General features: G+C 33.0%; 1 protein-coding gene across 9 annotated transcripts in view; it reads left to right on the top strand.

The window, feature by feature from the left end:
• Positions 1-18170, top strand: part of ADGRL2 (adhesion G protein-coupled receptor L2) — a 188612-nt gene that overhangs the window by 33090 nt on the left and 137352 nt on the right. For all 9 annotated transcript variants that reach the window (XM_042952369.1, XM_042952368.1, XM_042952371.1 and 6 more), the window contains exon 2: positions 3488-3660. In XM_042952369.1, the coding sequence (XP_042808303.1) occupies positions 3588-3660 (73 nt within the window). In that variant the 5' untranslated portion in view covers positions 3488-3587. The remainder of the gene's footprint in view (positions 1-3487; positions 3661-18170) is intronic.

Genomic DNA, 18170 nt, shown 5'->3' on the forward strand with positions numbered 1-18170 from the left:
GCACAGAGCCCAATGCAGGGCTCGAACTCACAAACCGTGAGATCATGACCTGAGCCGATGTCAGACGCTTAACTGAGTGAGCCACCCAGGCATCCCAAGAAAAACTGGTTATTAATATGGAGAATTACTTAATCTTTCTGTTCTCTGAAAGGAAATTTAATAGCTTTCTTCTGATTTTGTTCCTTGTTTTTGTTTTGCATTAGAAGGTTTTACTGAGCTTCATTTTGCAGGTAGTTAAAAGAAGTTTGAAGGGAGGGGTCTGTTAGCTACATTTATGCCTGTGAATGTCCTATGCCTCCACTTTGATGAGGAGCAATGCTTTTCCTAAGATTAGTTTCACCATGTTTGATTATTTATTCATTCTACCCTTAACTGATTGTGGTTTGTTAAGTATTTCAAATTTCATTAACTTTTTTTAATGGAAGGTTGTTTTTAATTTGGATCACAGCAGTAAAATCTTTTGACTTAGTTTTCAAAATTGCGTTTAAAGCTTGAATTTTTGTAAATGATTTTATTTGATGGAAAGTGATTGGATGTAGCTTATAGAATGAAAAAGAATTTAATTCTGTTTTTGCTTATTGCACAGACAGATGGACATAAGCTTTATTTGCATAAAGGAAGCTATGATTTTATTGCATTCCAGAACTGGTTTCTGTTTGTTAGAAATAGTCATTTATACTAAGCCTCATAATTGACTACAGTGTAATTTTAGAATTGTGTTTCACATTCTCAAACCTTAAAATTGTGTTTCACGTTCAAACCTTAAGAATACGCTGAAATTTTAGTATCATTAAAATCTGTTCATGAAATATCTGTCCCGGCCAAAGACCACAAAAGAGGTCTTGCTTGTGCGGTTTCCTCCTCGTTCTCCCCTTACTAACAGAGGTTTTCCTATCTTGGCAGCTGTTTCCTACAAGGCAGTCATCAGTCTCTGATTTCTTCCTTCCCTTTCTTCCCACAAACAAGGGCTCTTTCAAATAGCAGATGACCGAAGACAGACTAATCTTGGATCGCTTTAAGAAAGTGGAAATGTGTTCAAGAGTTGTGCTTGTGGGCAAGCAGCCTGTATGCATGTCATTGAAATGAAAATGCTCATTACAAGCAGAACTTGGACAGCTAGAGTTCTTTTTGCTCAAATCAGGAGCATTCCAGAGGCTGACTTCATTTTACTTGTACTAATTAATGTGTCTCATCCACACATTAAAATCATTCTAATTGCTTGATCAGATCATTGAACAATATGGAGGATATAAGAAATTGTTCCTTGATTCGCCTTTCCAGTGTGACGGGCCATGAAATTTTCTGACTTCTCTTTATGCTTTGTATAAAATAGCTTGCAGTTTTAAGGCAGGTACTTTGCCACAGCAGTTGTAAACCACACGTTTACTTTTGGTTTTGTCTTTTGAATAGTCTTTGGGAGTTCTGTGTGAAAAAAGAGTAGAGAGATAGCCACTTCTACACAGTTGTGTGCCATGTTTCCGCAGCAGATTAATTTTTGATATGTCATTCTTCTTTTTATATTTTGGCATTCAGGAGAGGAAGTTTGCTCTTTCCTTTGTTTTTGTCTTATTTCTTTGGACAGACAATCATCTGAAGTGTTCTCAGAACACTTCAGAAATGGTAATACCATTTCTGACCCCCTTTGTCATGATACCTAAATGTCTTCAGTAGTTTCATAGAGAGGTAAAAAATTGGGCTCTTCTGGGTCATGGAGGGATGTATAGGGAAGCAGTTTTATCTCTGAAATCATAGGCATGATAAAACAAAATGCTACACAAACAATGCTATACAAAAGGTATTATGGAAATACCTTGCTAATTTCATCTGTGATTTTATGGATCTTTATATTTAAATACTAGATAAGAGCTTCAGATTAATTTTTTACATTCTTTTTGTTGTGGTTATTGGTAATGCAAGGTAGTGACTTTGTAGTGTGATAAGTATTCCCAACTATTTAGAATATGGCTGCTTTTGCATTGAAGTTATATCATAGTGAACTGATAATAGAATATAGTGAACTGATAGTCAAATATAGTAAACTGCTAATAGAACCACATATGATATGTAAAATGTGTAGCAAATGCAGAGTAGCTTAGATAATGTGAAAGAGAACTCCATTGTTATCTAGGAAAATTTGTTTTCTAAATTTTCTTTATGCTTTAGTGTCAGCATCTAAATTATGTAAGACTTATTTTTTTATAGATACAACTTCAGAATAAGGGATATTCCCCTTACTACGCTACTCCACTTTTAAAAACTCTTTATCTGCAGCAGATTAAGGGTAGATTGAGAAAATTTGTATGAGTATTACTTAGAAGAAAGTTACAGGAAGTTAATATGAAGAAACTGTTAAGATATCTCTTTAAAAGAATAAATTTTGTAATTTTTCCACCCTCAAGGCGAGACCAGGAGACCGGATGTATTTGAGAACTGTCTGCATTCTATGTGTATTGTCAGGCTAGTATTTACTCTGATTCCTCTTGCTACCCTAGAAAGAAGCGAAATACTTCACTAGAACCTATTAGCAAATAACCTGGTCTCATGTGATCCTAGGAACTGAGAAATACTGATTAAGTCATGCACCTTAAGTTTTTGTATTCTTTCCAGTTGAAGAACTGGATTGTAAAGGCCAGTCAGAATTAGACTTGGTTCCAGGTCCCATTTAAAGAAAAATGTGCGACAACCTTGGAGATAAAATCATCATGGTCTTGAGGTTTTTATTTGGGTCCCAGTGGATGGACCAACCTAGTCAAGGATATAGGTTTAATCTTACTAAGATATATTGTGCTATAAAAAATACATATGAAAATCTAAAACATTGAAATAGTTAAGAGACTGTTTATTATTAAACTAGTACCTGTGTGAATAGCTATAGCAATTTGATACGTGGTGTTTAAGAATGTGGTTCTGGAATGCTATTATTATATAAATTAATGTACACCCATGTGTTAAAAATTGTACATCCTTGTATAGAAAAATAAACTGCTTAATTATATCTTTAATCTGACCCACAATATAACAGGATAAAATAGTAGATAATATTGCTGTTATCATCAGTAAACACAAAAACATTTATGTATTGATAACATTTTATTAGAGGCTTATATGCTAAAGCTAGTAATTTGATAAAAAGACTGATATGTGGCAAAGGAGACAGGTGTATTTTTCTAGAAGGACTTCCTAAGCTTTTCGGAGAAAAATGGTCATTAGGGATTTACATAACTATTCTATGAATTCATATGTCATGGTTATCTATAAATGATTTTTTGAGCTTTGATCATTTTCTTTATGTAAAGCTCAGATATCCAGTATGTAGGAGCAGCTCCCATATTGGATATAGAATCAAAATATATACCATTTATCTTTTTATAATTAGGAGGAGACGGGAGGGAGAGACAGAGAGTTGCTGGCTGTTATTATTTTTGCATTTATTTTTTGTGACGTAGCAGGACCATAAGAGTAAATGATGGATTTGTTTGTTTTTCAGATATGACGATCAATGATGCAGACTGCTGGGTTCGATGAAGCTGGGCATTTATAACTAGATTCATTAAGGAATACAAAGAAAATATTTAAAGGGATCAATAATGGTGTCTTCTGGTTGCAGAATGCGAAGTCTGTGGTTTGTCATTATAATCAGCTTCTTACCGAATACAGAAGGTAAGATGCAATTTAAATTTTATTTTTTAAATCTGGGCGAACTTAATTTAAACTATGCAATCTTCTCTACATGGAAGTGGCTAGAATGAGGTTTATTATTTTAAAAAGTAGCTGTTAAAAAGATTTCCCGAAAGTCAAATTCTTTTTTTTGTTAGTTGAATTATTTTCATTACACACAGTTGTAGTCCAGAAGAACTAGTGCTAGTAGTCTGAATTTATATTTCACTTACATTTGTATAATATTATTGTAAATAATCCTGAGAAAATGAAAGCTTTGCTTTGGTATATACTTTACACTGACTAAATTTATGCCAGTAAAATAGAAAGTATTTTGTATCAACTTTTGCACTTCATGTTTTGTTTGCTTCTTGAGTAGAGTTATAGTTTAGGTCTAAAACTCTTAATTTTTTTTTCATATCTTCTGGAATATGCATTTTTTGTAGTGCTTCATTTTGAATTTTATTTATATCTTTTTGAAGATGGACCTGATTTTTAAAGAAGTAAATATATTTTTGAGGCTCAATTAATCAGAACCATCATTTATTAATTACTATATGGATTTCCTGGTATCCATTATTTCTTTAGTCTTACATACTATTTTCATGTGAAAATAACACCCTTTCAGGTGCTTTTTACAGAGCAGGTCAGAAGTTAATATAGAGCTAAGATATGTTAATTTTATAGCTATTTAGTAGTGGCAGTTATATATTCAGCGTGAAAATAGATTAATCTTGTAAAATCTGTGAAGAGTACAAAATCCCTGAGACATGCATAGATTTTATTTGTCCCAATTAAATATCATTGAAGAAAATATTTTAGAATTTAAAAATTGGTTTATATGTACTTTTAAGTGATTCACTTCATACCTACTAACAAAACGATGGGTGGAGAAAAAGAGGCATGGTGTGAACTAGTAGAAGCTTATTTTTCCAGCATCTTTGTGATGAGCTTCAAAGTGTTAATTTAATTTTGCTGAAAGAATTTTATTTGAATTACTTGTTCCAAAATTATGTTTCATCATTTTCTTCTTGCCCTCCCAGTCCCCTACTTTCAGTCTGTTGACATAACTTAACAATATAATTCAAATAAATAACAAATTTAGAAATATTTTAAAATAAATTCTATATTCAGAAAGTAGTTAATGTTCACTTGGATTTAAGTCACACTCAGAAGTTACAACAGGGTTAAGATTCTGTTTTTAGAAGATACTGCTCTGTGCATCAGAATTGAAAGATACATCAAATCTTTTTTTTTTTTTTTGAAGGATACATCAAATCTAACAGTAAAATGTAGTATGTCTGAGTGAATAGTACTGTCATGATAGACAACAAGCAGAAAATGAGTTTAATAATGTGAATCTCTGGCTTGGATTGTTAATGAAAATCTTGTGTATATAGTCCATAATTTTACATCGTTTTTTTTTTTTTTCGGGGTGGGGGGGTGCACTAACTGAATTCCTGCTGCTATGTTTGAATGTTTTTATACGTTTAAAAAAGATTCCAGGTGTGGACCAATGGCTCATTAGTCCACATAATGAAAATTTTTCCAATCAAGATAGAGACCACTTTGCTGGCACAGTAGCTTAACTCAACAGGGGGGCTAGCAGAGAGAGACTTTTTCATGAGATACTGCAGTTTTATTTCTAGTGTCACCTATCAGGTCAAGATTCATATCTGCCGTTAAGAGAAATTTCATTTTTGGCGCATCAGGCCAGGGGGTGTTGCTTTTGAAGCAGTTCCCTCCTACGGGTAAAAAGAACTTAGGAGGAGCCCACACTGCTAGCTGTGACAGTACACGCACTTAATGCACACTGTTAGAGTACTGATCCAGCATCACATGGTTTTGTCTTAGAAAAGTTTTACATGACATGATAGTCCTTTATTGCCAGAAAGCAGATAATATTCTGTGAACACCTATAGAGAAACCCAATCAAAGTTAGGTATGAGAACGCAGGAAAGGAGTTATAAATTTAACCATTCAGCCATTAAGTTTCTTCAGAGCCCTTTTCAAATCTCACAGAGATGAGCGCTTTTTGTATTGGTTTCCGGATTCTTACAGATAAAACTCAGGTAGAGTTTCCTAGATGGTTTCTTCCTTTCTTTCTCATTCATTGAGTGACTAAATTGAGCCAGGTGCTTAAGATTCTGCAGTGCAGGAGGCACAGTTCAGGCTCTTGAGGAGCTCGTGGTATTGTGCAGGGCTGGAAACCTCAAGTACCTACGGGGGCCTAGGAGGGGAAGTAACCTGAGTGCAGCTGTCCAGTGGAGGTCTGCAGTAGGCAGGAAAAAGCTTGCCGGAGGACCCATGATTGCCATTCCAGTATTTAGCCTGCTTTTGCTTGTCTTCTGGCTTTTCAATATAAACCAGACCTGGATTTTAAGCAATAGTACCTAAATAAGATTAAAACAAAACAAGCCTGTGTATTATATAGGCCTGCCTTTTCAGGGCTTCTATTTTTCCTCCTCTTTACAATAGTGTTTCACCTTAGTATATTATTTTAAAGGCCAAACAATTTTGGATTTATTTTACATCTATATGTCTGAGAGGTAAATTTCCACATTTGCAAGGACTCATTTGTTTTATATTCAGACGAACATTATAAATATGTCATGTTTTCTGTACATATTAAAGAGCAAGCAAACCACTAAACACTTTTGTTTTTTAAGTTTTACCACAGTAAAGCCTAATTATATAAAGGTTTAATTGCTAGAATTAGCTTATCTCCCTTTATCTCTGTCTTCTGTCAACTAGTGTTTAAGAATCAAGTCTCGCCCATTAAATTTACTTGTTTCTGCGAAATAAGAACAATGCTGTATTTATTCTTAGAGACTCCTCTCCCCTGTGTATTTTTGAAAATTGTTTAGAATTTCCAAATAAAAAATGATTATAAAAGATCAGACTTTCAAAATATTCTGTAGGTTTTTCTTAGAATTGATTTTATTCTTAGAGAACTAATCTCAAACCCTTCAAAAACCAGTTTTGTTGAGAAACTGATGTGCTTTGATTCTTTTGGCCAATTTTTATAAGCAGAGTAACCACTGTGGAATCATGTATCAGTAAGTAGGAAAGTAAATTGAATTTTTGTGTCCTAGAGAATTAAATTATGCTATATAATGGAGCCCTGGCAAGCCTAAGTCAGACATGTGAAGGCTTGCTCAAGTGACAAGTTACAAATAATGGCAGTTCTTCAGCAAAGTCAGTAAAATGGATTTCAGGGTGAATTCTTTATGCAGTGAGTATTTAATTAGATTTCATTAGTCAAAATTTTAGTTAATTAGCTTAAATTTCATTGTTGTTTATCCATATTTCAAAAAAATTATGCCTGGGAAAATGCTAGATATGCAAGATATAACTTCACCTATTCATTGACATGTATCGAGAAAATTTAAGAATACTGCTGTAGGAATAGCGTCTTACCAATTTTAATTGTACTTTTAATTCTCTAAGCATATTTTACAATGACTTTTGTATTAGTGATACCTTACTAAAAATGATGTTTGGCTGTAGGGTCTTTTTGCTTAGTTGAGTGGCAGAAAAAAGTAGATCCAGGGGTTAAATATGAAATAAAAACTATTTTGGGCATGTATGTATTTCCTTTGGACTGTTCCATAATTTGGAAGGAATAATTGCTTTTATCCCAAGGTTAAACTTAAGAAAGATGAAAATAATTCAGGCCTTCATTCATTCATTCTTTTATTTACATACACATAATAAGAAAAATGTATAAAATTTATATTCATACACACACTGTGTCAGCATCACAAGGGCAATAATCATTTTTGTTTGTTTATTTCATCAATGTGCCCAAGTGCCTAGAACAATGCCTGGTTTATAATAGGTACTCATTTTATATCCATTACATAAATAACGGAAATCTTTACAGAGAGTCATAGTCTTAATAGAGAGAGGATAATAAACTGTTGTAATAACAGAGTGGTAAGTGCCATGATGATGATATTCACAGAAGCATTGGGATGAAGGGTAGGTGGATGAGTGGATATATACCAGGAAGGGCTTCTAGCTGTAAGTGATGATGCTTGAGCTGACTGAATATGAATTGAATAAGCTATGTCAAGACAGTGGTGAGCGTGGTGGTGGAGAAAAAAATCAATGGAGAACAGTATGGTGTGGAATAAAGTATAATAGTGGTTCTTAGGAACATCAGAATCACCTAGAAGGTCTGAAGTGGGGCCCAAACATTGCATTTCTGACAACTTTTAGGGACAGTGCTGATGTTGCTTAGTATCACTCTTAACCATTGTCATATTGTCTTTGTGTGGGTGGTTGAGGTGAGGCGTAGGGGTGCATGGGTGTGGATATGAAGTCACTTTTTTAAAAGTTTTTGAAAAGAAATTATGAATTCACTGTGATTCAGAAGTAGTAACCAGTTGATTACTGGGAGTTACTATTTAGTCTTCTCATGGCTTTTTATTCGTGTGATCAAGCTCCTTGGGCATAATTTTAGGCTCTAAAAAAGGATTCTCTCTCTCTCTCTCTCTCTCTCTCTCTCTCTCTCTCGACAGTATATTGAGAAGGAAAAAAAAATGGAAAAATTGGCTCCAGATTGTAAGAAACAGTACATATTTTCTGTTAAGAGTAAATGTTTTCAGAGCTCCTAAACCTTTGCTTCAATTTATCTCTTCTCATTGTGATAACCTTGTTCTTTTTCTTGTTGGGAATAACTACATGGCCATTGCTATGAAAATGCTGAATTGACTTACTGTAGGGACTTTGGATTTCCCAGTCTAGCAAAATTGACTACTTTTGTTCACTTCAGGATATTTTTGATTAGTTGAAAGCTAGGAGGTAAATTTTCAGCCAGGTATGTGGAGATTTGGCCGTATGACACCTATTAAACTTAATGGGAGTGAGAACTCCCATTAAATTAATAGGAATTGTACAGCATATCTGTGTTGGCTGCATTTCAAATGTAACCTTAGTTTTTAAATTCACAAGTTATGTAAATTAACAGTGGTTTAAAACAGTGCATTGTTTTTTTAATAATGATTTTATTTATATGTTTAGTGCAGGTCAATGTGATTTTACTCCTTGAAAAAGTACCTAACTATATTGCTCTTAAGATACTTTATTGTATTATATGAGTGTAAGGTAATCTGACTGCAGCAGCTTTCTTCTGCATAAGTAGTGATGTAATTCTGTTTTTAAAATAAAAATATTAATGCCATTTACAAATTATATAATACTGCCTCTTAATTTTCTAAAAACCAAATGCATTATAGTGTTACTACCAGGATTCAAGAACAAGGTATATTTGTTCAGGATATGACTCACAATTGAAAAAATAAGACTAAACTTAATAAGAGGAACTGGCATCTTTAGTAAAGTTAGTGTAGAATATACTTTTGTCATCGTATGTATCAATATTCAGTGTCAACATATGCCATATTTCATATATTAAAGGTTAAATTCCAGTGCTTGGTTGTTGAGACTTTCTTCCTACTTTTCTTCCCACTCTCTACCCTATTTCATTCTCTTTTGCTTCTTTTCCAGTGTCAGAAAAGGTTTGTTGATTCACAGTCTATGTTGATGCACTCCTAGTTCTGTTCCTGGTAGAAAAGTGTTATAAATCAGTGTGTCTCACACAATAGCCACCCGATAGACCTCAATAACATTGTATTGCTTGGCTGTTTAATTTTTACAAGCCTGTTTTCTGACAGAAAAGACTGTATCCAATGCTAAGTAAATAAATCTGTCGTTATGAAATAATACTTTACTAAAAGAGGTTATGAACTTGTCTATACTAGAGTAAATATTTGAAATATTGATTTTATATCCATAGTAGGCATTTGTCACAGTTATTGTTATAGTTTTGAAAGAATCAACAGTGTTATTAAAAGTAGCTTAATGAAAATCACAGGAAACATGGAAAGCATCTTAATTTCACCAAACAATAATTGTGTTAATTACTTCTTACTAATTTCAGTTTTGATGAATCTTTTGCTTCATTCTTTGAATTAATATACCTTTTCGCTTTTTTATATGCTGTATATTTAGTTTGTGGTATTAGAGAATACGATGATACAAATGATTGAGCACTTCTGAGTATTAATGTAGAACTGGTATGTCTCCAAGAACCGATTTATCTGCCACATTACTAAGGGAATGTTTTACTGAAACATATGCTTGGTACCCTATGGTACTCTTTATTTTCTTTTCACCTCCTGCATGACAGAGAATGACATATGACAGCCGTGCGGTCTACATGTATTAGACATCAATGTGGATTAGTGAATATCTCATGACATCTTTCAACCCTATTCTTGAACTCCTTTTGTCAACTTGACAGAAGTGATTCCAGGAGAATACCTAGCCCCGGCCCTGGGATCTCTTGGCTAAAATGTAAGACTGAGAAGGGAATTCCATATCAGAGCTTCAGGAAGCAAAAAGAACATTTATAATCCCTTCTTATCAGCATGGGACTCTACTGAGTTTGACTTTTATGTCTGCCATTATTCTTGCTTGGAGGGCTTTTCTTTTCTTAAAAGTACTTCCCCCCTCCCCCGCCTTCTGATTTTGAATGTAATATGTTCTCATGAGAAGAGATAAAAAAATTAGGAAGTTGAATAAGCATTTAAAATTGCTCATAATTCTAGGACCTTGATATTACCACAGCACACTTCTTTTTTGTTTTATTTCCCAACACTCTTGATATGGATAAAACAAAATTATGATATATGAAACAAAATTAGGTTCTTCACGTCCATATGCTTTTCTATTCTGGTTTTTCATTTATATTATCATAACCTGTATTACCATGTCATTATATGTTTAGATAACGGATTCTAAGACCAGCATGGTAATTTATTATTTATATGTCAAAAATGACTTAATCCCCTGTCTCTACTTATTGGCTATTTGAACTTAATTTGTTTCAAGTATAACTATAGTAAATATCTATCTAAATCTTTTCTTTCATATTTGGTTATTTCCTGAGACTAGAATTTTAGAATTTTGATTATTACATCAGGCACGTGGACATCTTCAAAACTGGTTTTGGATGATGTGAAATTTTTTGTATGTTGGTGCAGTTTTTCTTATTCTTCAAACTCTATGATAATATCCCTTTGTCATTTTTATTATAAAAAACAATTGCTTGCCTTATAATTCATTTCGTTCTGGTTAATTTTTAATGAAAATTTTAAATATTTACAAAATAATCACAAATTTAACAGTTATCAATATTTTACTTCATTTGCTTTTCTTTTTCTTCTTTTCTTACTTTTTGATGCATATTTATTTTCTTTTGTGAGATCTGCCATTATTTTTATGCTTAAAAGTCCATTTCTTGATATTGGTTAAGTATTTATTCACTTGGCATTTCTCTGTAACTCCGTGTTTTTACTTAAATTTTTTATTTAAATTTTTAAGCCATTAGGAGTTGACTTTGTTATTAGTTGAGAGTTCTCAATTAATTTAAGTGAACTAATATTAAGTCATTGGGTGTGAATCAATTTAACTAACAAAGTAGATAAAATTAAGACATACCCATATAAAAGCATAATGGACACTAAGTTCAAAAAGAAAAAGAAATGAACACTTCTTTCTACACAGATTGAACTATGATTAAATGTCATTATTCTGATTCCAGTAATAGTTCTCTTATCTGCTTATTTTTTTGCACCTAGTCTATTTAATAAATTACATTTTTAAGGGATAACAATTTTGTGAGAGATGAGTAAAAAAAGCATGACAGCAGCAATTAAAATACCCCATAGTAAAAATAAAGTTTGAATTTTAGGAATTGTAGAGTGTCAAGAAACACAAGAAGTTTTCTGGAAAAAATAGAGGGATTCAAGGGTAGCAGAGTTTTGTTTTGCGTATGGGTTTAATCTAAAAGAGATTAAGTAAAATTCTCATTTATTTTGCTGGGTATTTATAGAATGCTTCTTACTACTGTTTTGTAGCTATCTCTGTGTGTGTGTGTGTGTGTGTGTGTGTGCGCGCGCGCGCGCGTGTGTGGTGTGTGTGTGTGTGTGTGTGTATTAATCATTAGTTCTCTCTCCCCTTCCCGATTCTTCTTTTTTTTCTTTGTAGTATTAAAATCTAAACCAGGTGGTAGATACATCTAATATTTAGCTTTTGATTAGAGACAATATAATAAGTTTATAAGAAAGAGTCAGGGCTTCTTAACTTAGTCAAACACAATAAAAAGGATGGCTGGGGTTGTTGCTGGTGGTAGTGGGGAGAGAGCAATCTTGGATTTTAAGAGAAGTGTTTAAGGAAAGCACTTTTTATGATTTTCTTTTTTTGTTGTTTTAAGTAGATATGTTGGATGTCTGAGTTTGTTTCCAGGCAGAAATGGGATCCAGTACAAGGACAGGAATGCTTATCTAGGAAAGTAGAGTGTGCAGTATGTTCAGGTAGAGGATGAGTCAGGAAGAGATGTGTACAGGAAAAGAAGAAATTTAAGGCAGTCGTGCTGGATGTTTTTAATCTTGTTTATGTAGAGCAGTGCCCACTCGAAATTTAATGCACAGGTAAATCACTTGGAGATCTTGTTAAAATGTAGATTCTGACTCAGTAATCTGGGATAGGCCTCAAGAGTCTGCATTTCTAATAAACTCCCAGGTGATGCTGAGGTTGCTGGCCTGTGAGAGGACATCTGAATCAAGGAGTTTTGGTTATAAAAATGTTTAGTCTAGAAAATCAGATTTTTCATGACTGTGATTTTCTACCCGTGCAAAAGGGTTTGTTTCTAACCTTAACAGCACAGTTGAAATACAGAAAAACATCAATTTCAGTTTTATAACTTATTTTATTTAAAAAAGGAACTGAGCTATCTTGAAACTTTACTGAACATTTTTATATTTGGTTATGCTTCTAATCCAATTTTATATGCTTTCGATTGACCTTTTATCTGATGATTTGTTTTGAAAAATCCCTGAGCAACAGTGCAGCCTGACCCTTTCTCCCTAATATTTCCTTCTGTTCCCCACTGATCTGTCCTACTTTCATTCTGTGTTATATGGAAACATTATTTTTAATAGCATTTTACTACAATATTACTTTATTACTTAAAGTAATATTATAAAATCATGTAAGGCCAAGTTGTATATTTTCTTAACCCATTTAGAAAAACTTTATATTTTCCTAATTTTTCAAAGTCCACATATTTAGAAAAACTAAGAGTTGTAATTTTCACTTTTGCATTAATACCCTGACGTGTTAGCCTCCTGAGAGAGTAGAGGATGAGAGTACTGGAATGTACACTGGTTATCAAAAACAGCTTAAAGATGTTTTATCTGCTTAAGGTTATTTAATGATTTTTCTACTTTGTGGCATTACGCATAATCAAAGATTTTATTTATTTTTAGTAGTGGACATAATCTGCTTTTACTTTTCCTGTCAGAGATAAAGATAGATTACTGATGTGATTTATTTTAGATTTATGATAATACAGATCACAAATCACATTTATTTCTACATGAAATTTATTAGATTATTCAGCATTTTAAAGCTGGATAGAAAGTAAGTAAATAGCAAATTTTAAACAAAGAGAGTTTTCTGTAGGTATCTTAGAGGTCAAAGTATTTTTGTTTTTAGTTTTTGGTAGAATTGAAGAACTATAGACTTAGAAGCACAACTGGAGGTTAGTAGTTATAGAAGTTTTTCAGTTTACAGCTGGAGAAACTAAGAAAGTCTGCAGAGATCATCCCTTTGCCAAGGTCTACTTCCTGCCAGTCCATTTTTCTTTCTGTAGAACTTGACATATAGCTTCAGATCATTGGTGTATTTTCCTGCCTCATGAGGCTGTCACTCAACAATATTTAAGATATACTTTAAAATATGTTGCTTCACATTGTTTAACTTAAATGGTGCTGATTGAAAAAAATAATGTATTTCAGCTTTTTTTACATTACCATTGCAGATTAAAAACAGTATTAAGTCATGCTGACTCTGCAACTTTCCAGTGATCTTCAGAAGTTACACACCTATAGGCCTCTATTTTTTTAAAAATCCCAGTTTCTCTTGGGAGGTACAAACTATTGCTAAGAATGATTTACTGCCACAACACTGAAAAACTGAAATATTACAAGAGTAATTTTAACTTTTACTATATTTAGTTTATCAGTTCACACTGATTAGCAGTCACTATTGAAAGAGTTGAAAGCATGCCTTCAGAACTCCTCCTGCAGGTATGGGGTTTAGACATTATCTTTTCTCTTTTGTTTGCTTATAACAGGAAGCTTATTTAATCCATTGCTTTGTTTCAGAGTTTAGGCAAATAGAGACTATCCTTGTTAGCTTTCAAAAGCTCTTACTTTTCCTGCATTAATGGCACTCAGGGTACATTCTGTGATCCCTCTTTATTTACCAGAAAGCTTGTCTTTGAGAGCTGTCACTCCATTCTTTCAACTGTGCTGTTAATTGACTGATAGCGAAAATTGTGTGGAAAACCTTTAGTGACAAAGATTGGATATAGGTGTTACTCTAGTCTACAGGCTGGTGAATCTTTGCTTCTTGATCCCATTTCTATTTGTACTAAAATACTAAATATAGACTGGAAGAACAAAGTACATTTAAAAGCATTCAGAAATGTTAAGCAACAATAAAACTCCATAACCATTTAAATGACAGCAGCTGACTATTTGAATTAACTTTGTGTTTGGCTTAATTTGGGGCCCTAATTATTCCTAACTTACGTGAGTAGATTTCAATTATAGTATCCTGCAGGGATTTGTAGCTAAGGCAACTAAAAGAATCATTTTACATAAAGTACTTTTGTTCAACTGATTAGTCAAGTTAAAACGTAATGATGTAAAATTGAAACCCTTCCGACAAGGTCCAAACAAATGTTTCTAGTAGTTTTGCTAAAAACGGAAGGAAAAAAAAAAGATTGAACTGAGTTTAATTTTAAACAATATTTTGGTCTTTGGGAAGATTTACTTCATTGTAATGCTGATAAATATATAAATATGTCTTAAGACATGTGTGTTAGTAAAACATGAAAGATAAATTTGTCACAGTAGAAACAAACCTTCATAAGCAGTGTCTGTTTGCTTTATAATTCTTTATGTATGATTTTTGACATCTTCAAATACATTGCTTTAGAAGAGAAATATAAATAAATAATTTGAATGACTAGCTCTTCTGTGTTTTGGAATGCATTTCAATTGAACACAGATCAGATACTCAATTATTGATTTGAAATGTGATATACCAGTAAGCACCAGGACATGCAATATGGTTGACACTGTGCTACAGTGAATAGACAACTCAGTATTTAACTCACAGTTCCTTTCTCCCTGCTGTCAGAGTCTTTCTCCCCGCTGTCAGAGCCCACCATAATTTTGAACACCTTTTCCAACGTAAACTTAAGTTATGATTGTTTGTGATGGATGCTACTTTGGTTCCTTACTAATCTATGTGCTGGAGAGAAGTGTAAGAAAAGCGCTTGCTGGGACACCTGGGTGGCTGTCAGTTAATTGTCTGATTCTTGATTCTTTCAAGAGAATCGACTGCGAGTCTCGATCTCACAGTTCTCCGATTGAGTCCCACATCAGGCTCCGTGATGAGCGTAGAGCCTACTTAAGGATCTCTTTCTCTCTCTCTCTCTCTCTCTCTCTCTCTCTCTCTCTCTCTCTCTCAAAAAAAAAAAAAAAAAAAAAAAACACTTGCTGGCATCAATAGACCACTTTGAGGCTTAACCATAACATTTCCCTAGAGTCTTATAGCTGTTTAATATTAGTCTAATACAGTTAATGAAGTTAAAAGCCAGCAGTTCTGTTCTCTCTTCTTAGCAACTTTGTGGTCCTCTTTGTCGTCTTCCTCTCTCCTACCCCTTTTTTACCCCTTCTTTCAGTTTTTGAACATGTATTGTATATTAGTCATTGTCTTTACATACTTATATATGCATTATTTCCTTTAATCATGTCAGTTCTCTGACCAGTTTGTCACTGAGTAAAACCCAGTCTGAAAGGCGTAACATAAAATTCAAGGACCTGAACTTTGACTTCAGAGTGCTCTTACTGCTCCAGCCAAGCTATGTTAACAAGTGTTTCTTAAAAACAATGCCAAGAAATCCATGCTTCCACCTGTTCAGTGCCTATTTGTTCTTTAGGATACATTTCAAAAGTTCGTACCTTTAGGATGTTTTTTTCTCATATAGACAGGAATCCTTTGAATTTATATAGCAGCACAGTCCAGGAGGGTCAGTTACCAGCCACAGGTGGTTATTGAGCACTTGAACTATGGCTAATGAGACTGAACACATACATTTTTATTTTATTTTATATTAATTGTTTTAAATTTAAGTAGCCACAAGTGGCTAGAGCAATTCATAGGTATTTTAGTTTTCTTTTTTCACTTAGGGTTTTTTTTGGGGGGGCAGGGAGTCACTTCCTATACCTCTTTTATATGTTTTAGTAAATTCTTTGAGGTCAGGGAAAGTGTTTTACTTATTTCTATATTTTTTCATAGTGCTATGGTGCTTAGAAAAATATTTGAACTAGTTGAGGAATGCATTTAAGGTGTGTTAGTGCCAAAGCAGTGTTTTAAATATATATTCACGGTACAGCAGTTTCACTAACACTCACCCAAAAAACAGTGTGATGAGTTTGTGAATATCAAAAACAAATACAGTATAGGTGTATGCATAGAATGTAGCATGCAGGAATGGAGTCTTTGGGATTAACAGCTGAGTTTAAGTATACTTTCACATTTAATGGTAGCAAACCCTAGTTGCTGACTGCAGCCTTAGTTCTTCTGTGATTTTGATAGTTCTTTAAATTATCTGGATGGTAATAACCTACATCTGAGTTAGCTAATTGTTGATTTCTGTTCCCTAATAGAGCTTCTTTCTTGAAATCCAATGATGAACCTAGCTGATACTGCCATTTGCTTTCTATAGTTTGAGAAAATGCTTTGGAGGATAAGTAATTATGAAGGCATCAGCTTAAAATGATGAGTAATGACTATCTCTATAGTCATTTAGGAAATCTTATGATCTTGGCTCATGAATTTCTTCTTTTAGTAACCAGAAAATTATTTAATTTTAGTGTAGCTGTAAGAAGAAGGGTATTTTATTATTATAATAGATAATGGTGTTTAATTATGACATTTTACATAGACTTAAACATCACACTTGAAAATTATTACTTTTTTGGTTAATATGTTCGTACTTATTATTAAAGAGTTTATGGCTTATAATATTACAGTTGATGGCTTTCCTGGGGGAGGCTTCATAAAATGCCTTTTAATTATATATGTGTATATGTTTATATGTACATGTATATTTATGTATGTGTGTGTATGTATATGTTTATGTGGATGTATATGTGTGCATATGTATACTGGCATTCAAATTTCTTTAATTTTTCTGTTTTATTGAAAAATAATTGATGTATATTACTTACAAGTTTAGGTATACAGCTTGGTGGTTTGATTTACATATACTGTGAAATGATTATCACAGTAGGTTCAACTAACACCCGTCTTTTCATATAGATGCAGTAAAAAGAAAAAAGAAAAAAAAATTTTTTCTTGTAATGAGAACTCTCAGAATTTACTCTTAGCAACTTCCCTATATATCATACAACAGTGTTAGCTATAGTGTTGTACATTACCAAAATGTCTTATTGTCTCTTTATTTAAATAGCATTTGCAAATGGATGTCTGATTTAACATGCTGTCTGTGTCTATCCCCTATTCCTGTCTCTCCATGTAGAAAAATGACAAATTGTCTATTAGTAGAAGTTGGGGTAAATGCATAGTGCAACTGGAGAAAATATTTTTTATATTCATTACTTTTAAAGAAGAAAGCATTTCACTTAGAATGGTGAGTTAAAAAATAATATATTCTGGACTTCTATTAAGTACTTTCTAATTAAAACGTTTGCTCAGGAAACTTAAATTTTCACTGACACGCTCAGCATTGATTTGAGGTTTCTGAAGTGCTAGTTTCTGAGCCTCACATCTAATAGTTTATTACCACCTCTTGTTTTATAACAATAATGGTGCTTCTCAGATTGAAGCATTATTTTATCAACTTAATTTCTGAATGATTTATATTTATTTTAACAAGTCTCAGTCAGCTCATTCTTAAAATGAATGTTTGGCGTCACTGAAAATAATTGAAAAGAATGCATTGCCATTTCATACGGCAAATATAAGAATAGAATTCCAGAAATGCTTGAGCTGTGGCTGCGTTATTAGAACAATGAATAATCCTCCAGGTGGCTACCTGGAAGGAGAGGGTATAGTTTATGATGGGGAGAGATATTTTGGAATATAATCTGATATACACGTGGGAAAAAATAGCTAACTTTGTAAGTATAGTTCATGTATTTGTCACTTAAATATGAAGGGAATAAGAAAATAGTCTAAAATTAATAATTTCCTGGATATAACATTTGGCTTAATTATCTTTATATAGTAGTTTTTCAAATTATGATCATATGAAAATATCTGAAAATAAACCTGCATGGAGTTAGGTTCAGATTTCTCTGTATTTTTTATTTAGCATTTGCAAATGAATATTCGATATACCA

The sequence above is a fragment of the Panthera leo genome, chromosome C1 (genome assembly GCF_018350215.1).
Source record: "Panthera leo isolate Ple1 chromosome C1, P.leo_Ple1_pat1.1, whole genome shotgun sequence".
Classification (NCBI taxonomy): Eukaryota; Metazoa; Chordata; class Mammalia; order Carnivora; family Felidae; genus Panthera; species Panthera leo.